Raw genomic sequence first — 23,153 nt, 5'->3', positions numbered from 1 at the left:
GTGACAGGTGTCTCTGATTAAGCAGGTCAGGCCGTGATTTTTATACGGCACTCATCTATCTTCTAAATGCATTGATTAATACGTGAATTAAAAAAGCTAGGACGTGACGGGGTGGTTAAATGTACAAATTAAGAAGTGAAATAAACTCAACCAAACATCCTGGAATTTTGGTACTTGACCTTTTTGACCCCTTTATCTATTCCCAGAATTATACCCACTATATATACAGCTATATACAGCCCCCTAGTGGTAAGAATAGGTCATTAAGAGTGAACAGACACTGTTGTTCATAATATATAACCATCTTTATTAACGCAAATCCGGCTCTGCGTGATCGAGAGCAGGGCTTTGGGAGATTCTCCTGTGCAGCGAGAGTAATACAGAAGCAGCAAAAGCTTGACATACCCGAACTTCACAGTCTTTAGCTCTGTGCTTCACATGATTATTTGAGACCACCTGAGCTCATTCTAGGCCTTCGTATAAAACAGTGGCCCAGTGGCCCATACTATTTCCCGTGAAGATATCTTCAGTCCTTCACCACAGCAGGTTCCTTTTCCAGAAGAACAGAGAATAAAGTAAAGCGCTATAATAAAATAGACTTCTTTTAGCAGGATCTCTTGTCCAAAAGGTTCTGTAGAAATTCAGGGAAACATCAGACTTGCCATTGATCGCAGGGAACTATGATGGGCTTGTCGTAAAGTAAACCCACTGATAGACGAACAACACCGTCAAAGTACACAGCCACACTCTGCACTGTTGTCGTGAGTGAATGGAGTCTAACATTCATTGAATACTAACATGTTTCTTGCAGCATCAGCCAAATAAGGAGACCATAAGCAGACCATGCTGGGCTTCCAGGTTAAGTAATCTGTACAGTGATCTGTACAGTGTAATAGCATTAAGCTGAGAAGCCTGGTGGATGACGCTCCACTTGGGTCAAAGTCGTCCTCCTAGGAAAGTTTAAAGCCTGATAATGAAGCCAACCGTTTCCATTATGCTGCAGAGCTGATCCATATATATATATATATATATATATATATATATATATATATACATGAGAGAGAGATATATTATACGAGAGAGAGAGAAATATATTTTTAATAGTCTAATGGTCAGGTGCATCTCTCATTGTCTGCATCAACAATCAGTTGACCAATTGTAGGACGTTAATTCCATACTTTGCTATCATTCATAAGGCGTGCAGGTTGAGAGGATCCCTGACTTTAAGGCTAATGCTTGGCTTCTGGTTCCATAGTCTTAGCTGGCTTACTGGAGACCCTAAAAAGCATCTGGAAATGAGCAGCGTTTGACCTAGAAGATGTGCTGTTCTTCAGCGGTTTACATTCATTCCATTCAGCCACTCAAACCATCCGGGGATCAATAGCACAGTATTAAAGCTTATTGCTGGTGGACGCACAGATTAGACATCCCACAAGAAGAATTTTGGTAACTGTGGCCACAAGATACATGTGTAGAAATTATAATGAAGGTGACATGGCTTGATATAATCGGGCTAATCTTCTCGGTACGTCTAAACAGGACTTTTACTCTAACCGGTGAGGTCTGTCATACATCGAGGGCATGAGAGGACTGTCCTGTACACAGAGAAAGCCAGGAGGCCTTACTGAGATGGTTTCATGCAACAGAAGCGAAGGTGCACAGTAGCGTTCGTGTCTGTGTTGCAAGGCCAGCGTGCAGGTAGCTGCACGCCTTCGCTGCTGGGTCTTGCTGACCATCGTTTCTTCACAGAAGGATGACCAAGGAGGAAGGAGGGAGGAGAGGAGAAGTGGAGGACGTGGAGGGATCACATGAATCCATTGTGTTTGGTCACAGCTGGAGTAGGAACGTTGGGGAATGCTCTCGACTGACCTCTGCTGCCACCCTCAGTATAGCCGCTTCTCATAACTACATTAGAAAGAGAGAGAGTACGGTTAATAGCTGAAGAATTGAACGTTGAAAGAAAGCCATAGCTCATTAAATCAACACCAGTTTCATGTCTGTAAGCAGAAGAGGATGAGATTTTTTCTACTAATTTCAATATATCGCTGCCGTCCAATGAAAACCATGAATCTCCATTTTTGTCCGTTTTCAGTTTTGAACCCTGTAGCTGCTTTGTAATAATTCTGGATGAATAGACCAATAGAAATGTTCTAAATGACTTGGAATAAGCTCTTATTTTACATTTTGCCTTCTCCTGTAAAGTCGCCATTTTGGAGATACATGGTTTTCCCTGGACAGCGACGATATATATATAGTCTGGATTTGCAGAAAGAAGAAGTGTCCTTTAGATTTATGGTCAATTTTTGCCATTTCCTGACACTGAAACACACAAATCTAATCACAGACTTGAAGTGGTTAATGCAGCACATTACACAGTACTGAGCAAAAGTTGTAGGCACCTAATATTAGAATAAACACTAATAATAACACTCCTACAGAAAGTGGTGGAGGTTCTCCATCACTGTTTTCATCATTAGAACATCTCCAAAGTTCTCCTCATGGAGTCTAGTATTATTTAGAGTTCTCCTCAGATCAACACCTGGTTTGGTGGTAAATCAGGGCTTAATGATGGTAAATCAGGTGAGCTGCTGCTGCTGCTGCTGATGGAGCTGAACACATCCTCCACACTATGCTGGCTGGACTGGGGGGGGGGGCGTCCAGGAGAAACCTGGAGGAACCGAGCTCTGTTCTTCAGACTAGCTCACCGACAAGATCTCACTACTTTCTTTCTTCAGAATGAGAAGCTCTTGTTTCTCCTTTTTACTTGATTTATGTTCACCTGCTTTATCTGTTCTGATGAGATCTGGAGTTCTTGCCAACAAGAACTCTCTAGATGCTTGTAAATGATGAGCTTAGGTGCCAAAAACATCTGCACAGTACTGTCAATTCACTGATGTAAGTTACAGAACAGCACCACTAATAATCAACATCCCTGCCTGTGCTGTCCATGTAAAAGCAAAAGGGCATGGAAATGATCTGACATCCACTCTTATGATACTGCTTCCACTCCTCCAGAGCTTACAAGTTAAGGGTAAAAGTCTAGCTTGGTCAAATAATGCTGTGCAGCAACTCTACTCAGTGCTGGTGAAGTAATGCTAAATAGAGCAAAATGGAGCATTTTGGCCAAACTATCCTCGTAACAGGGTTCGGATTGGGTTCAGGCACAGGGCTCCAGAGCTGCAGAAGGATATCGGGAGCATCCACACATGATCTAAATAGGGACAGATGGGCCTCGAGGGAGGAAAGAGTGAACTTAGCCTCCACTAAAGATCCTAAATCTCACTAGAAGTGCAATACAATCCCCTCCACCAAGGCTTACAACAGAGGCACAGACATGAGGACTGAGTACTTACATGGCACAAAAGAATATCTACGATGAGTGCATAGAAGAGAGGAGAAGAAGACACATTTCACATGTAAACTCTACAATTGCATCAGAAGATATGAGGAGGGGGAAGGTAGTGAGTTGGTGGGGTAGCAGAAACCGAGAGGGGATTGCTGAGTGTCTGAACTCTAAGTAACTAAGAAGCAAACGTGCCTCTGCTAGCAGCTAGGATCTAAAAGAGATCAATATTTTGAGCAAGTTCAGCATACAACGTATTATGCTTTAGATTTTAACAGACCTTCATATCTTAATGGACCCTTTTCATGGTAAAAAAACCCTCTACAATCGAACTCAACTCAAGCCAAGGCAGGAGATACGGCTGCACCTACTGAAACCTACGGAAACGGTCCGTAAAACAGTACAAATTCTAATTAATTGCATTGCATTGCAGACAGACAATGTTTTGAGGTTCTTCTAGCTTGTATATGAATGTCAATGGAAGCCTGTAATGGAGCTCTGAATGATTACTCACAATGTGCATGAGAAAGGGGTCCATAAAGCATGAGAACAAGCACACACAGGCCATTTCAGTCTCAGAGGCGCTAGCCAGTGGCACTGTGTTGACTGAGCAGACTCGAGAAAGGGACACTGAGACACTGAAGGGGTCAGGAGGGACGAGTGGAGACAGCAGACTGGATTTACACTTACGAGTGCAGGCCATGGACGCCACCCTCCACCTGAGCCGACATGGTTCTCTTCTCAAACTTCAGCTCTCCAGAGTACATCATAGAGCTGTTTCAACAAAATCAGAGAGGCATTGCTCTACAGGTCACCAGATCACATTACAGAACAATAAAATGAGACTTACACAAATATAGACACACTTTATAAGAAACCCAGCTGCATACAGAGTGAGGGACTGAAAGGTTGGCCCACATCCAGAGTTTCCATCCTTGCAGTTTAAGGAGTCAAGGTCCATCATTAGCCCTGTGATACTACCTCTGCAGTCCTCTAAAGAGATTACGCTGAGTCACGCTCTTACCGTAAGATGGACAGGCTCTTTGCCCCAATATCCTGGCAGCCATGCTGGATTCCAGCAATGAGGTAAGGGGCAAACTTATGGATGGAGCCTTTATCCTGAACCGAACCAGACACTCCCTGAGCGACCTTCACCTTGTCACCCTCACTGTAACACACATACATTAAGAGATTTGTTGTTTGTGTGAGTGGACAAAAGTATCGGGACACCTGTTCATTCACTGTTTCTTCTGAAATCAAGGGTAACTGTCTCTACTGTCTTGGGGAGACAGTTCGGAGAACTGCTGTGAAGATCTGATTGCATTCGCAGTATTGGATTCGCAGTATCATTCCAGAGAACGCAGCTCAATGCTGGGGGGCTTTATTCTCCACTAATCCACGCTGGCATTAGGCAGCATGGTGCCAATAGGTTCATGTTTATCTGCGCCAGAGGGTCCTGTTCTGGCGATACTTCTCAACAGGGACTACACAAGCCGTATGTGTGTGCATTTGCACATCTGTGCCAGCAATTGGTGCGACTTAACATAGCTGAATGCTCTGATTAGAAGGGCTGTCCACAAACATTTGGCCATAGAGTGTGCATACCTGAAGTAGCGCTTCTGGCTGCCGCTGTTCTTTTCCATGGCATCTAGAGAGCCCATGCCGCGGTACTTCTTCAGACGTACTCCATCCGAGAAGAAGTACTCCCCGGGTGCTTCTGTGGTTGCTGCTAGCAAGGAGCCCATCATCACTGTGAGAACATATTTATTATGATACTGCATTAAATGCATAACTTTTTAATCCAATCAGAACAGAGGGATCTAAAGACAGAGTGCAACAACACTGCTATCTAGTGGTTGGGGTTTAAACACGCCATAAAATCAACCATCAATATTCGCATCTAAACTACTAATTAAACATCTGGGTTTTTGTGAATTGATAAAGTAATATCCAGGTACTTTGATGTCCAGATGTTTTCATACACCCCTAGCTTTCATTAAGGTTCCACAACCCATAAGTCGCTGATAAGTGACGTGTAGCTTATTAGCAGGAAAAGCAAGCCAGTCAACCGGAAGATTATGGGTTCAAATCCCAGTAGCGGCTAGATATTTCCTAGATATTTCTACTAGTTTGTGCTTATGAATCAATATATTGTGTATATTATCAATATATTGATTTATTATGATACTGCATTAAATGCATAACTTTTTATCCAATTAGAACAGTGGGATCTGAAGACAGTGAAATGATAAAGTATTGCAAAACATAATATCCAGATACTTCCAGTAGATAATGTCCAGATGTTTTCATACACCCCTAGCTGTCATTAAGGTTCCACATCCCATAAGTCGCAGATAAATAAATAAAGGTATAGGATCCTTGAGGGACTTGAGGGTTCTTTACTTTGCAACTGTGGAGGAACTTCTTAAAATGCTTTGAGGAACCATAAAGGAACCTGTTTCTTCTAAAAAACACTTTTCTTGAAGGTTCCTCAAAGAGGTTCCTCTAGAGCTTCAAATTGAAAAACCTCCAAACGTTCCTCAAGGATCTTATACTACGGTTCTTAAAAATCTGCCCTGATTCTAGCATGTAAACCTTAATCTGAACAGTCCTGCGGTAAAAACTCGCTTTTGCAGATCATCAGAACAGACACCTGTGGACGCTCCCAGTGCCAGGGCTTTTACTACATGCCCAACAGTCTGAATGCCACCATCAGCTATGACTGGCACTCCAAAACGCCGAGCGTACTCCGCCACCTTGTACACAGAGGTGCCCTGAGGTCTCCCACATGCCATCACTGTAAAAAAACACACAGCTTGTTGTAAATCTATCCTACAAACAGTATCAGAATGAAATATTTGTTACAAACGTTCCCACACCTTCCTGTGTGATGCAGATGGATCCACAGCCCATGCCCACTCTTAGAGCATCCACGCCGGCATCGATTAGATTCTTAGCCTGGGCAGCTGTTACAACTACACAGGCCGAGGTAGAGACAGAGACAAAACAGGGAACCACAATAAAAGATATACATGATATTAGTTCTGATCCGCCTCAATCTCCTCAATGTACAGCAAAATAACAAAGGAACAGCAGGCACTCACCATTGCCGCCCACCACTTGTAGCTCGGGGTATTTCTGCTTAATGTAGTTGATCATGCTGATCTGAAACACTGAGTTTCCCTGAGATGAGTCCTGTAAGACAGAGACATCACGCATGACCTGGTGTATATAGTCTACGATCAGTTCTATATCGACAAGTGGCCTAGTAGCAAGAGAAGTAAGAAGCAATCGCTGGTCAATGGTTCTGGGTTCAAATCCCAATACCGACTGGGCATGTAGTGAAGGCTCTGATGCCAGGAAGCGCCTGCAAGTTATTACTGCAGGGCAACAAGAGAAAATACTATCTCTATCATTCTATACTGAAAAATGTCAACTGGAAGGTTGTGGGCTCAAATCCCAATACTGACTGGGAATGTAGTGAAGTCTCTGACTCTGGAAGCGTCCGCAAGTTATGGAGAATATAAGAGAAAATACTATCTCTATCATTCTATACTGAAAAATTATTAGAATAAGAAGTGAGCAGTCAACCGTAAGGTTGAGGGCTCAAATCCCAATACTGACTTGGCATGAGGTGAAAAATCCTTTAGAAGAACTCCCCCTAACACTGGCAATTGTTCAGCCACTAGTGAAGCCACAAATGCAGCACCGCCGGGCAACCGCCACGGCAGATGTCCCGGGCTACACCACACCGACTAACAGACGCCAGCGTCTACCAACTTTGCTTTAAGTGTAATGAGGAGAGAGAGCCACCAAGTGAGAGCACGGCCAATTATGCTCTTTCAGACTCCGGTCGCTGATGGCAAAATGACATGGCTCAGGATTCGTACTTACGACCCTGATCATAGTGGAAGCGCATTAAATTCGCTGAGCCACTCTGAAACCCTAGGTGTCTATTCTGCAAAGAAAAAGCAAAGAAAGAGAAGTGAGCAGCCAACTGGAAGGTAATGGGTTCAAATCCCAATACTGACTGGTCATGTATTGATGGCTCTGGCTACTCCAAAGATCTGCAAAAGTGAGTTATTACTGCAGACAATGCCAGCTCTATTATTCGTAAGCCAGTCAACCGGAAGGTTATGGGTTCAAATCCCAGTAGTGGCTAGATATTTCCCAGATATTTTTACTAGTTTGTGCTTCTGGGAGTAGTTAGGCAGCACCATGACTTTTCCATTCCAAGTGGATCAATAAAGTATCACTAACTTCAGTTCTGGGTAGCTCTTGCCCTGCATTTTTTAAATGACCTCCACCTCACTATACCTTGATAATTAGTACACACTCTTAAAAGAAAGGGGTCAAAGAGCCACGTTTGGTTACCTAAAAAATGATTTCCAGTATTTCCAACCCAAGAACCTTTGAGGAACTAAGAGACTCAGGTCTCAAAATGGTTCAATGCCACCATCAACTCATAGTCCTCTCAGGAACCCAAACCTACCAGCACCACCACGTCAACTCCAGCCTGCATGAGCAGGTCCAGCCGGTACTTGTCATCCTCACGGGTGCCAATTGCAGCGCCGCACAGCAGCTGTTTTCGAGAGTCTTTTGAGGCCAGGGGGTAGTCTCTGTTCTTCTTCAGATCGGTGCGAGCAATTATAGACACCAGCTCATCACTGTCATTTACAATGGGCAGCTTACCTGTGATTAAAACAAGAAAAAATATAAAAGTTAATATCACAACTGTAAGTTGTTTCAAACCTTTCAAAGTACACAGACAAAAGTATTGGGACACCTGCTCGTTTATTGTTTTTTTCTGAATTTAAGGGTATTAAAATAGGTCTATCCTGCTTTTGTTGGAGTAACTGTCTCTAGAGTCCAGGGAAGAAGACATTGTACTAGATTTCGGAGTTTTGCTGTGAGGATTTGATAGCATGATCTCCACTCCACCTTAACCCTAACTCCTCAACTCATTCAAGTATTGGATGGATGCTGGGGGGATTTGTTTTCAGAGAGTCCTATTCTATTGGCAGTACATTTCTACAGGAACTAGACAAGCTGTGTATGCAGCAATGGGTGCAACTTAAAGTAGCTGAATGCATGCATCAGAAGGGGTGTCCACAAACATGTGGACATGTAGTGTATTTCAGAGATTCAGTGAAGAGATCTACTATATAATACTGTAGGCCTATGTGTGATATATTTAATATGCTGAATGTAGTGAATCAGACCTTTTTTGCTGCGCTGTAGGATGTCATTGGCCTCTTTTAGTGTAACGCCTGCTGGTGCAACAACCAGATCTTCTCTCTTCGTCATCGCCTACCAGATAAAAAGCATCACAATCCCAGAGATCTTTACATAGCACAACTCAGCAACTCAGCAATCTAAATCTCATTACAGATAAAAGCCAAACCACAAACCTCCTCCAACGGCCTGTCGTAGTCTTTCTCTGAGAGGAAGTCAATGTCTCGTGACGTAACAATGCCCACCAGCTTGCTGCCCATCTTGCCGGTTTCAGTGATGGGGATTCCAGAGAAGCCGTGTCGGATCTTGGCCTCAAACACATCCCCAACAGTGTGCCGGGGACTCATCACAACCGGATCGGTGATGAAGCCCTGCTCGAATTTCTGCCATGATAACACAGTGCACACTGATTATAGGCCTCAGTGAAGCTTGGGAGAAAAGCTGGATACAGTTTCTTTAAGGGACGGATGATGGTATCGGAATCATTGTTGGTATTGAGATATAATAATTGCTATTTTATACACTCTGTGAGAAGAAGGGGTGTATATAATAATGCTTTGATCTGATGGTATACAGGACTATCTGTAGGACCATCTATAGAAGGTTTTCAAGCTCCCAGTTCTAAAGAGCATATTAATCAGGCAAAGAACCTTATAAGTACAGAAATGGTTATTTGACTTGGCATGGCATTTTCCATAATAATGAACCCTCAGAGAACCCTCAGAATCCACATTTCCCATATCGATCCGTCCCCAGCTTATTTCGAATAGGTTCACCCATACAAACCAATGCACATTCATCTCTAAACCCATCTTGAAATGCTGGGATTGTGCTGCTCACCTTAACTTTCCGAACCTCATTTGCTTGGAATTCCGGAGTGCAGTTGTGATGGATAATCCCAATCCCGCCCATGAGCTAACACACAAATCAAGGGTCAAGGATCGAAGGTCAAGACACTAAATTACATTCCTTGAACTGTATTACTTCACTTTTTGTGTTTGTGTCAGATACTCACAGCCATAGCGATGGCCATGGAGGATTCAGTCACAGTGTCCATAGGAGAAGAAATGAGAGGGGTCTTCAGGGTGATCTTCCGGGTCAGGGCAGACGTCAGATCCTGAATGATATCAGACCACAGAAAACCATCAAACATGAATGCAACAGAACCCAAGGCACTAGGCTTGATGAGTTGGATAGAATATACTGCTAAAAAGCCCTGTTTGCTATAATGAGAAAACTCAGAATCCTAAGACCCGGACTTTGGCTTTGTGTGCATTTTTCATTTCTTCTATTTGGAATTAGTTGGACCTAACCACACACACATGTTAAACAACACACACATATTAAACTACACACACATGTTCAGGGAATAGAGATGCCACAATGTAAAAATACAATGTGCAACACCCTCCCCCACACACACACACACATGCAATTAAGAGTCATTTGCAATTACCTGTAAGTAATCTGTAAATAATATTGTTAATGCTTTTTTACTTCTATTATTTATATTGTGTATATAGTGTAATTTAACTACGTTTTGCATCTGAGTGTCTTGCTATTCCTTTTCTGCTGTTGACACTGAGAATTTCCCCACTGTGGGACTAATAAAGGATTAGCTTATCTTAACAAGTATGAAAACTAAACTTGGTCTTTGTACAGGAAGCCGTTTGTGAAATATGAGGCCAAATGGGTCAAAGTTTTAAGAAATGGTGCAGAGAAGCACAAATGTAATGTCCCCATATGAGGACACAGGGTCTCGGGAGATTATACAGGAGATTATATCACAGGAAGGACTTAATTCAAATGTTAAGAAAGTTAAGAACACACAGATACACACACTTTCTTCTATTCTATAACTAATTAAGTCATACCTGGAGCATTCATCCCAAACATAAACACTGCTGTTCTCACTACCTAACTCTGCAGGGCAGCAATTTAACCTCCCTGTGGTGATAGAGGCAACAACATGCTACCACTCTCTCCCAATTACTGCCAGCAGCCTGAATACGGTACACACACTTGAACACACACACGCATGCATGCACACTTCTGAGACTCATCTTCAAAACATTATTAAGCAACTGAAACAAGTCAGCACAGGATCAGGAGTTACATCAGGTTCACCCTGCTGTTACCCAATCTTCCTTATGCTTAATAAAATAGGCTAAATCTGACCTCAGCGGTCTGGCTGGATGGCACTAACACTGACACAGGCAGAAAGGGATTGGGGACTCATGCTACCTGCCCCAAACCGGTTGCCTCCCCTCCATTCCCAACATCCGCTATATCCCTGATTCATCCTGATGCACCAACACTTGGATTTTTGAAGGGACTGACTGAGCATTATTACTCATATTACTATAAATCAGCATATCAACGATGATATCAGTACACCACAACGGACCAACAGGCCCATGTATATGATGTTAAGGTGACTCTATAGCATTTTTTAAGCATTTATAAGATTGGGCTCCCTTGTGAGTCTTAGTTCCTCCCATGGCTTTAGGTATTTTTCCAAGAAACATCATTATATTCTCAGTTTTGCATCTCCACGCCATGCACACACACACACACACACAACCAAAACCCCCAACACACAGCTCAGCCTGCCTGTGAGAACTTGCCCTATGCTCCTGGGAGTCCAACGCCACCTGAGCCTCTCATTTGCATCCTCTCAGCCCTCTCAGCTGTCTATCTGTACCCGTAGCACTCCACTCACTGCTCCTGTTTGATTCCAGCGTGCACAGCAGCTGACTCAGCTCTTCCAGGTCCAGGCCAGCTGAGACCCTCAGGAAAATTCCACCCTCACTAAAGCATTACTGAATGTACTACATTTACATCTACACCGAACACACACGTCATTAAGTCGTTCAGGGACAGGGGCGATGTCAAGCTCAGCTCTGGCTGCATGTCCCTACGTTACTCACCACTTCATCGGAGGTAAAGTCAATGAAGCCGGGCAGGATTAGGAAATCACTGGAAAACAAAAGGCACTGGTCACTGAATTTGAGACATTTGTGCTAATGGTTGAGTGACAGCGATATTTTGACGTGACAGCCACGATACACATTCTCAAGTACGTGTGCCTATGCATGACAATCCCATACCGTGAGGACTTACATAATCTACTTAAGAGTGTGGCGTCCAGAAATGTCCTCTTAATGTTCTTAGGTGTGTCATCATCTTACAGTGTCTTCGTGAAAGCAGCATTACTGTCACATCAGAGGACAAGAGAAGAGAGACACACAGGGAGCCAAAGGACACCCATTCGTGGTCTTAACCCTGATGAGGAAGTTTAATATATGGACAAAAGTACTGGGACACCTGCACATTACACCTACTGTGTAATGCCCATTCTAAATCCATAGGCATTAATATAGAGCTGGTCCTCCTTTGCTCTAAGCTCTAACAGCAGCAGCAGGTCTGGAGCTCTGCAGTTATTGAGTCAGTTGGAGGCTTTTCTGCACTCTGCTCTGAGCTCAGCACTCGGCCCTGACCCCGCTCTGTAACTTTACGTGGTCTGACAGACACTCGGTGGACACTGAGCTGCTCTCTGTGAGCTGTTCCTCCTAAACTCTTCCACTGTTCAATAATAACACCACTCACAGCTGATGGAGGAAGATCTAGGAAGGAGGAAATTTCACCAGCTGACTTGTTGTTGTTGGTGCAGTGGTGTCTCCTATTACATACAGAACCACGCTGGAGTTCAGTGAGCTCTTCAGAACCTCCCGTTCTTTCACTGATGTGTGTAAGAAAGGCCAACTGCAGGACTAGGGGGTTGATTTTATAGACGTGACTGAATGGGACTGAACGAAACTCCTGAATGCAATGATTAAGTGGTGCGTCCCAATACTTTTGTCCATATAGTGTGTTAATATAGTTTTTAATAGCGTGAGTGAAAGGGCATAGTGGGACGGCAGCCACGGTGCCTCAGCACCAGAGCGTCCTGAGGGCCTGTGTGTGATCTAGCACAGATAAAACCTCCATTAGGGAAGATGAAAGATTCCGACCTTAGGGGACGGAAATAGACCAAGACCACCGCTCTGTTTAATGAGTGCCTAGGAGCGAGTCTTCATTTCTTTGATAACATCATCAAAGCTGCACCTTTGTATTAAACAGCCGGGACAGGGCAGGCCATGCCCTCGTCTTCTGTTGTGTCTCTACATATAAACACCTGTCTATGCCTATCTCTCTGATAGGCCTCAACCATGAAGTGCCCTGTTTCTATGGATACATCCTGAAGGTTGCCATAGAGCTCAGAGCCATCTCCCCTCCAGACGTCTGAAGAAGTGCCCGTCTATAAAACGACTGTGTCCAGAAAGGAGTCATAGGAAAGACTTACTTGTACGTGAGGCCGTCTCCTATAGCGAAGAGCTGCTGGGCAGTGAGGCCATCTTCAGGCACATAGCCTGTACCTCCGCTGATCAGGTAATCAGCCATACTGCAGAAACACACACACACATACACACTCATTAAACACACACACACACACGAAGGCTCAGTGATTATTTTGAGACATTTCCAGTTCTGACCTGCTTGCTCGAACCCCTGCTAGCACACAAATGTTACCAGTGCTAAAAGAGTGAAAAGCTCCACCGCATCTTTTCAAGCTACTGCTGATGCTACATCGCTGGACAGCTGACCATGCTTGGAGGAGAATGCTAACTGCCGGTTGTGCTAGAGGTCTGCTAGCATCTTGCTAAGTGAATGGGGAAGAGGGAGGGCCACCCTACGTACCCACCCAATTGTGCTCTCTGGAACTCGCAGCCAAAGATGGCTGTGGTATTTCTAGGCCTCGAACTGGCAATCATAATTATAGCATCACTGTCTAGACCGCACCACCCAAGAACCCCAGCAGTTCACAAGGACGTCCCAACCAATGGGAAGGTAATTATTCATATGGTAATTACAATACAAGACGAGCTACTGCATACAAGCAACACCAGACCCTCTAACAACAGAAAATAATGGTCCAATAATCAATCCGGCAACCAATAAAGGCTGCCCTCTGACTTCTCCCCAGTACCCATACATATTTAATGCATGCCAAAAGTATCCAGACACCCCTTCAACAGAACAGGGCACGCTGGATCAGCCTCCCATGAGTTTAAGATCACTATGCCCAATGCCAAGTGTCAGATAGAGGGGTTTCAAGCCCCCCAGGAGTGAAACAGCATTCTCTGGAGTGAATGAGCTGAAGATGAGACAGCATCATTTAACACCGGTACCTGACCTCAGAAATGCTCTTGCATGTGGCTGAATGCAATCAAATCCTCCTCACAGCAAGTGTTCCAGCATGTAATATAAAGCCTTCCAAAAGAGACAAACTCACTTAGCCCCCTTGGTTTCAGAAGACACGCTGGAGGAGGAGGATGAAGGGGGTGCAGTGTACAGTAGCACATGTACAGTAGGCTGTATTGCAGGCAGTGGGTCAGTGGGCGTCGCCCTGTCGCTCTTTCATCCACCTCATTTGCCGAGCCGAGCAGCAGCTGAAGCGGTTCCTCCGTTTAATCCTCAGGTTTTCTCCTCGGTTGTACCCCCCTCCTCATCCTCAGCGCGGGCTAAACACGCCAGACAACACGCCCCATGCTGAAGCAGGGCGGCAGAGCTTCTGGACGTCTTCTCTCCAGGCTGTAACAGTGAGGGTGTGAGCTGCTCCTCTGGGAGTGGATATGACGGACAGCCCCTGTTCTCGGGTTACTCACATGACCACAACGGCGACCACAGTCAACAGCACGGGCGGAGCTCAGGAGAGAGACGCGCGCGCTTTCGGTTCCTGCATCTACCAGACAGAAAGCCTGGCTCCAGCTTCATCCCCCAACTTCCATTGAGAGCTCGCCCCCCACCAGACTCCCCATCCTTAGATCATTTACACCACCCAATCACACGAGATCAGGCAGGAGGACGTTTCATCTCTCTGTCTCTCTCTCTCTCTCTCTCTCTCTCTCTCTTTGTCTCTCTCTCTCTCTATCTGTCTCTCTCTCTCTCTCTCTCTCTCTCTCTCTCTCTCTCTCTCTCTCTCTCTCTTTGTCTCTCTCTCTCTCTTTCTCTCTCTGTCCCTCTATCTGTCTCTCTCTCTCTTTTTGTCTGTCTCTCTCTCTCTCTCTCTCTCTCTCTCTCTCTCTCTCTCTGTCCTTCTATCTGTCTCTCTCTTTTTGTCTGTCTCTCTCTCTCTCTCTCTCTCTCTCTTTGTCTATCTGTCTCGCTCTCTTTGTCTCTCTCTCTCTCTCTCTCTCTCTTTGTCTATCTCTCTCGCTCTCTTTGTCTCTCTCTCTGTCTGTCTGTCTCTCTCTTTTTGTCTCTCTCTCTTGCTCTCTCTCTCGTCTCTGTGTCTCTCTTTCTCTCTTGCTCTCTTTGTCTCTCTCTTTTTTGTCTGTCTCTCTCTCTCTCTCTCTTTTGTCTGTCTCTCTCTCTCTGTCTCTCTCTCTCTTTCTCTCTCTCTCTCTCTCACTCTCTCTCTCTCTCTCTCTCTCTCTCTCTCTCTCTCTCAGCAGTTGAGGTGAAGTGACTAAAGTGAAGGGGCTACAATACAACCACCTATACATCTAAAACATTTGTATTATTAATCACGTTATAACATCCGGGAAAATGCCCAGTTCTGCTCTTGAGATGCCCCTACAGTTTTATTTGATAATAATCATTTATTTTTACTTTGTATTTAAAGATAACTCATAACATATCTTTAAAAATAATATTTTAATATTAACAACCTTGATCAATTAACAAGAAATAAAAGTCTAAATAAAAAATAAAAAAATAATATTTATAATTAGTAGTTAAAGTAGTAAAGGTAGTTAAACTAGTAGTAGTAGCAGTAGAGTAGTAGTGGTAGTAGAAGTATTAGTAGTATTAGTAGTAGTGGTGGCCGTGTGGTAGTAGTTATAGCAGTGATAGAAGTAGCAGTGATAGTAGTAGTACTAGTAGTGGTAGTGATAGTAGTAGTGGTAGTAGTAGTGATAGCAGTAGTAGCAGTAGCAGTAATAATAGTAGTAGTAGTAGTAGCAGTGATAGTAGTAGTAGCAGTAGTAGTGGCAGTGATAGTAGTAGTAGTAGCAGTAGCAGTAGTAGTAGCAGTGATAGTAGCAGAAGTAGTAGCAGTCGAGGTAGTAGCAGTGATAGTGATGGTAGTGGTAGCAGCAGTAGAGAGAGTAGCAGTGATAGTAGTAGTAGTGGTAGTAGTAGTAGTAGCAGAAGTAGTAGCAGTAGAGGTAGTAGCAGTGATAGTGATAGTAGTGGTAGTGGTAGCAGCAGTAGAGAGAGTAGCAGTGATAGTAGTAGTAGCAGTAGCAGTAATAATAGTAGTGGTAGCAGTAGAGGTAGTCGCAGTGATAGTAGGAGTAGTAGTAGTGGTATAAATAATAAATATAAATAAATACACAAGAACTTTGTAGGCGATGTGGAGAAATAGGGGAGGTGCTGCAACGCTTCTGTGAACAGTTCAGGTGAACCAAAAAAGTATGCTTTTGTTTGTTTGTTTATCTATTACTAACATAAACAATCTTCAAAAAAGTTAGGAAAACAAAAAGCTCAGCAAAGGTGACCACTCGTTAAGTGGAGTGGACATGTCAGGGGGTGTTTCCAGTCACTTCTGAGACTTTTTGAGACATTTGAATTCAGATTTCATCCAGAAAAGTGTAACAGCAGCCCAGTGGATCCAGAAGACCACCAGTAAAACCCCTCCCAGCAGTTAACCTAACATAACCGACCATTCAGAGTCTCTCTCAGTCTCTCTGTAAAAAGAGTTGCTATCACATGGTCTGGGCATGGCCACGGAAGTGAGAGCCTTTAATCTGATGCTTCTAAGCAGTGACATGCCGCTGGATTTCTACTCTGAACCACAGATTAAATATATGGCACTTTCTTTTTAATGTAATCCTTCATCAAACAGCAGTGTAACGTGGAAGAGGATAAGGCGGCGAGCGGTCATATTTCAGCAGCTATGGCCATATGCCAGGGTAATATAAAAAAAGGTTGTTAAAAAGGAGGAAGTGCCACAGTTTACATATCACAGCAACATGACTGCTTTTCTCCTGCAGGCCCGTCCCTCTGCAGGTAGATATGGTTCTAATATCAAATCTGGCTAATTGAAGTTTCATTTTATGCCACTGGATTTTAAATGGTCTTTATCTCGGGCTGTTGAATCAGACCCTCTGACCGGCCGTAGTTGGGCCTCAGGCCTTGCTAAGAGGATTGTATTCGTGTCAGTTCCAGGTACAGGTTCTCTGAGGCTTTTAAATTACATGGCTTCGCTTACTGGCTGCTCAACAGTCCTGACAGATTTGAAAGTGATTCTATCATAATCCAACTCCAGCATGTCTTGTATTGGTTGACAGCTTAAACAGACACAACAGCAAGAACATGAAAAGTAGAAAGTAAGACAATGCCATTAAAATAAGCTTAGCTCACTTCATCTCGTTCTTTCACTTTCAGTTTTGCCATGTTCTTCAATCTCGGATCTCTCGCTCACACCGCTGTCTCCCTGTCTTTGGTGTGTTTTACTGGCTAATAGACATCACATGGGAGAGCTTAAGATCCATAAATGTATGTATGTATGGACATGAATTTACTCCAATGCTGCAAATATGTGCAGAATTACTTCATCTGATTGGGTTCATCATCTCAACATGTAAAAAGTAAATTATGGCAAAACAATTATAATCAAGGAAGCTGAACTTCCTTCCTAAGGAAGCTGAACTTCCTAAGCTGAATAATTCACAGTAGTTACTAAGTATTTCATAACATATACTGAATAACTCACAGTGACTACTGTACAATTCATATGAAATAATTTGGAATTAATCATTACTGCATAATTTATAGTGGATACTAAATAAATCAAAGTGGACACTGAATAGTTTATAATAGATACTGAATAATTATATTACTAAATAATAAATAGGACTAAATGCTTCATAATAGATGCCAAACAATTCATGGTAGTGGATACAGCATAATTCATAGTGGATACTGCATAATTCATAGCATATACAGCATAATTCATAGTGGATACTGCATAATTCATAGTGGATAATGCATAATTAATAACTGATACTGCATAATTCATAGCGGACACTGCATACTTCATAGCGTATACAGCATAATTCATAATGGATAATGCATAATTCATAGAGCATACTGCATAATTCATAGCGCATACTGCATAATTCATAACAGATACTGCATAATACATTGTGGATACTGTATAATTCATAGTGGATACTGCATAATTCATAACAGATACTGCATAATTCATAACAGATACTGCATAATTCATAGTGGATAATGCATAATTCATAGCGTATACTGCACAATTCATGCTGAATAGTGCTTAGTAGATACTGATTAGTAGAAGCATAGCAGATCCTTCATAGTAGATACTGAATAATTCATAGTGGATAGTGAATAATTCTTAGTTAGTACTGAACACGTTAATTCTTAGTTAGTTACTGAATAAGTCATTGTGGATACTCAATAATTCATACTGGATACTGAGTAGATCATAGAAGATGATTAATAGTAGTTACTCAATCATTCATTTTAGATATTTCTTTTTTTTTTAGATATTTCATCCATATTTCATAGTGGATATTAAATGGTTCATGGTAGTTACTAAATATTTCATAGTGCATGCAGAATAATTCATAGTGGACACTGAACAATAGGTCAACTGGTCAAAAACTTTTGTGACTCTTATAACAAAACCTTGTATCTTTTCAAAGGTAACATTACAGTAGAAAGTAGCGTTTTGATCTCACACTGACGTCATGAAGCGCTGCTGTCTCGTCTGTCAGGCTGAACTGCACTCTCACCTTTCCGGCTCATACCCGGCCTGGATGCGGGTGGCGCTATAGCGCTGGGCCGCTGTCTCGTGCCCGTGGCCATGCCCGTGTGGCGTGTTGTGACCGAACGGGCCGTGGAAGTGATGCTCCGGGTCTCTGGGGCTCACCCGCGGCCTGGCAGGCTCCGTGTCGCCCACAATACGGCGGTAGTCGATCTGGTACCCATCATGCTCCCCGTCCGTGAAGCGCTCATAGCCATGACCCTCCATCCGAGAGAAATCCAGCCTGTTCTCCTCCACTGTGGCCCTCCAGAAGCCCAGCTTACCTCCGACACCTCAGCACACACCACTGGGGAATGGACCGCTGGTGAGTGAGCATTCACTGGAAGGTCAGGCTGGAGCCACACCAACTCACCAACGCTGCAGGAGAAAGTGTGTTCCTCAACAAGGAGATGGAGAGATTCTGGCTTCTGGCCGTCAGAGGCTCATCCAAGACGCATCGTCCAAGCAGTGCGCCGAACAGGTGGGCTCAGGTGTGAGGCTCCGAAGCTGGGGCTTCCTCCTGGACTAAATAGGCCTGCTTGGTCAGGTCTGGGTGGAAGAGAGAGAGGTCTCCAGAGATGTTCGTGGAAAGGCTGGAAAGGAAACTCCTACTGCCCTGAAAGTGGCGGGTGCCGCGGGGAACCAATAGCAGAGCAGGATTCAGGGTTTGAAAGGAAACCAAACACTCAACACTAATTCATCTGGACTGCGGGAGCATGTGTGTGTATGTCTCTCTCTCTGTCTCTCTCTCTCTCGCTCTCTCTCTCCAGCTTAGCTCTGTTTCTGACAGAAGCGCGTCACTTTCACAAAGAGGATTGCGGCATTAAGAGTGTGTGTCTGTGTGTGCACTTGTTGGGAGGGGGCAACTGTTCTACATGCTGGGTAATGGAGGAGAGGAGGACGGGAGGGGGGGAGGGCACTCAGGTGCCGTTTCCCGCCTAGTGTGTTCTCCAAGGTAGTTGTCAGCTTGTGTGTAAGAGATGCATAAACAGAATGTGCATATGTGTGTGTGTGTGAGAGAGATGCTGGGTTGCCGTGGGACGGGGGGTGAGTGTATGTGACTTAGAGCCTATGGATATTGAAGATGGGTTGCCATGCATATGTGTTCCTGGATAGCTGTGTGAATACATGCGTGTGTGTGTGTGTGTGTTTTGCCATGTGTGAGCAGGTCATGGAAACAGCTTTCTCCCAAGGAGACAAACAAAGTCAAATCCCAGAGGGTGTAATGGTTTCGAGGGCCTGACCCGTGAGACGCTGCCAAGAGAATTAGACACGCTGAGGAGCGTTCACAACTTTCCTTAACTGGTAGATGGAAGCACTAACAGACACGCCACTCAAGCTGGTTCTGTAGTTCAGGTCCTAGAGTTCATAGAGGCCTTAAATCAAGATTAGCTCTCACACGCTAAGTCCCCTGCCCACCCCCCTACCCCCCTTGCCTTTTGGAGCCAGACATGAAGCCACTATCTATTCCATTCCATCCAAACATCCACAAACGAGGTTACTTTGCAATTGCGATATATCCATAAATCCTCTATCTGAGTGGAGATTATGCTACAGTTACTTGCTGGCTGCACCTTAATTGGCTGAGGCTAGCATTTCCACCCATGACATCACAGAGATCAGTCTATCCCGTAAGACAGTGACCCTCTGTGTGGTTGTGTATTCGTAGCTTTGCGTGTAAGCGTGTGTGCAGTGACACAGATAATTGTTTTTGTCTCGCAGTATTACCCTCCCTCTGACGTGCACTTATCTTCCTTTCGCTAATAAGGATGAATTAAGGACATTACATAAACATCAGCATCAGCCCTATGCCCACTCTGAGAAACAGCACAGTGCAGTGCAGTACAGCACTTTCTCTATATATTAAGATAAGCCCAGTTCTGTGTCATCCTATCATTCTTGTTTTCCACACACAGTCTAGTAGCTCAATATATACACGCTAAATAGACAAAAGTATTGGGACACCTGCTCATTCACTGTTCTTTCCGACATCAAGGGTATTAAAATGAGTGTATCCTGCTTGTGTTGGAGTAACTGTCTCTACTGTCCAGGGAAGAAGAAGACACTCTACTAGATTTTGAAGGAGCATAGCTGTGAGGATTTGATTACATTCAGGGACTAAAGCCTTACTGAGTTTAGGATGTTGGATGATCACCACACCATCCCAACTTATCCTAACTCATCCCAAACGTATTGGATGGAGCACCATCACCATCACCATCATTCCAGAGAGTACACAATTAACCATGCTCCACAGCTCTGCAATGCTGGGGGGCTTTATACTCTCTAGACCATGCCTGGTATTAGGCAGCATGGTGCCAGTAGGTTCATGTTTATCTGCTCCTATTCTATTGGTAGTACTTCTCTACAGGGACTAGACGAGCTATGTGTCAGCAGTGGACCTTCATTTGGACACTGGGGACACACGGGTATCCAACGTAGTTAGGATGTCGTGGCTGGGGGGGGATCCATTTAGTCCATATATATATATATATATATATATATATATATATATATTTGTGTGTGTATATTTATTTCTTTATTTTATTTCTTTATATATTTTTGCTGCTATAAATAAATGCTGTAAATAGAAATTTTTTTATTTGGAATTTAGAGGAACTATATAATAACTATATTATAACTGTAGCTCAACTCCATTCCTCCTTATAGAAACCTGCTGCATGACCATATGTCCACAAACATATTTGGATATAAGGGAATTCCATATATTGCCATTTACCAGATTTCCATATAGGTCAATGCAAGGCATTGCTTCACTCAACCCCTCAACCTCAACGTACGCCCCTGCTCACACAAAACAAGCCGAAGTAGGACAGCCTGTTGCTAAGGTTCGAATGAATGGCTTCATCTGCAGGTGACAGAGTGCTTGTGACAGTTGTAGAGGGATTGGGGTAGGAAAGCCTCTTAGCCACTGACTGCAGTGCCCACAGCAAGGTTACGGCCAAGCCTCGAACTACAGCTGGGCAATATGATGATACTTTATTGTATCGTGATGCACAATATATTTTTCTAAGCACATCAAAGGAGATGGTCAGTGCTTGAAGAACACTGGTCAGCTGCACGTTTCATTATAGACAGTGTAATTAGCCTGGTTTACCTGGATGATGTGCAGTTTGAATAAATAATAATAAATATTATAATGAAGTTTGAATAAAAATCACTGTACTAAATATGGGATAGTTCTTGGATGGTAGTTTTCCTTAATCTGGCACTGATGAAGCATTTTGTCTGTGATCATGTCTATTGTGGGGAATATCGTGTATCATGAAAGTGTTTTTAAATATTATGATATTATATTTTTACCATATCGCCCAGACCTTACCTCAAACCTTCAGTCATGGCATTGTTCACCGGTTAAGATTCTACTGTTGCTGTTAAAACACACACATGCACACGCCTGCACATACACGCACACACACACTAAGACTAAATGCTGCACCAAAATGTAAATAATTGTGTGGGCTGGTGAGGTATGGAAAATATTCACCCTTTCAGATTTGCAGTCAACACAACAAGAATGTTCAGAACAGACGTGCACACTTTTAGTGGAGCTCAAAAATAGCAGTCTGGGGAAAGCCTTATCGCATGTTCCTCTTTTAGACCTGTCAACAGCTTCTGCTGGAGACATCTAGGTATTCTGTAATTCTGACTGTAAGTAGCTGTGTTTACTTGTGCTTGTAAAAACACCACATATATATATATATATATATATATATATATATATATATATATATATATATATGTTTTTACAAGAACAAGTAAACATACACTTTTTATATTGACAAAAGTATCTGGACACCAGCTCTTTCATTGTTTCTTTTAAAATTTTGGAATATGTTGGAGTAACTGTCTCTACCCAGGGAGGAAGGCTTTCTGGAGGATTTGATTTTATTGCATTCAGGGACAAGAGCATACATTTGTTAGTGAGGCCAGGATGTTGGACGATGATCCCCAACTCATCCCAAAAGTATTTTCTGGAGCTACACCTTCATTTCAGACAACACACAATTAACAATGCTCCACATCTTAATGCTGGGGGGCTTTATACCCCTCTAGCCCATGCCTGGCATTAGTTGGTTCATGTTTATCTGCTCCAGAGAGTCCTATTGTATTGGCAGTACTTCCCTACAGAAGTACAGAAGAATCAACACCTATTGTGCATAAACATACTTCTATTTTAAAATGTCAAACCCAGCTGATGCCGAATCAGAGCACTGGTTTACTGAAATGTTTTGAATGTGGCTTCACCAGTCTGGAGCCCTGAAGGCTACTTCTTCTCTTTAATAACCCAGATTCCACTCAGCCTTCAAATTCCTGACAGTTCTTTGTGAAATCAGGTTGGTAATATTATGATATTGATATTAAAGTAGCAGATTAAAAAACAATTCCCCAGTATTCTACATTAGCTCCAATCAAAAGTCTTACGCGACTGTCCGATACTCTCTCACATTTCTTTAATTCCACTGAAATCAGTTTATTCCAGAGCTTTTCTCTTCATATTTCACTCTATATCTACTGTACTGGGGACACCCAGCCGATCTCAGAATTCATCAATCAGCTGATTTCTCAATCACTGAAGATCTACCAGGGGCTTGAAATGATCACTTCCCCCGGCTCTGTCTAAGCCTTTAATGGAAGGGTGTAACATGGCTTCATGTAAAGAAGCTCAGTAAAGCATGGATCAGAGCTGGCTTCACACTGGCCATGTTGCAAAGGGCTTGAAGAACTTGC

At 43.3% G+C, this 23,153-nt stretch overlaps 1 protein-coding gene across 2 annotated transcripts; it reads right to left on the bottom strand.

The window, feature by feature from the left end:
- Positions 1–283: 283 nt before the first annotated feature.
- On the bottom strand, positions 284–14,527 carry impdh1a (IMP (inosine 5'-monophosphate) dehydrogenase 1a). 2 transcript variants are annotated; one of them, XM_072695127.1, is made up of 16 exons: positions 13,914–14,527; positions 12,924–13,022; positions 11,509–11,557; positions 9,594–9,695; positions 9,419–9,493; positions 8,755–8,961; positions 8,566–8,653; positions 7,836–8,035; positions 6,448–6,538; positions 6,223–6,318; positions 5,997–6,140; positions 4,949–5,093; positions 4,368–4,511; positions 4,034–4,117; positions 3,354–3,370; positions 284–1,905 (listed from the first exon to the last, which is right to left on the bottom strand). In XM_072695127.1, the coding sequence occupies exons 2-16, from the start codon at positions 13,019–13,021 to the stop codon at positions 1,805–1,807; spliced, it is 1,641 nt and encodes a 546-aa protein (XP_072551228.1). In that variant the 5' UTR covers position 13,022; positions 13,914–14,527; the 3' UTR covers positions 284–1,804. The 2 variants fall into 2 exon arrangements, with proteins under 2 accessions (XP_072551228.1, XP_072551229.1); XM_072695128.1 differs by lacking the exon at positions 3,354–3,370 and having other exon boundaries at positions 1,799–1,905; positions 13,914–14,526.
- Between the last annotated feature and the right edge of the window lie 8,626 nt (positions 14,528–23,153).

The sequence above is a fragment of the Salminus brasiliensis genome, chromosome 13 (genome assembly GCF_030463535.1).
Source record: "Salminus brasiliensis chromosome 13, fSalBra1.hap2, whole genome shotgun sequence".
Lineage (NCBI taxonomy): Eukaryota > Metazoa > Chordata > Actinopteri > Characiformes > Bryconidae > Salminus > Salminus brasiliensis.
Note: the sequence above shows the minus strand (reverse complement) of the source record. Positions and strands in the feature narration are given on the sequence as shown.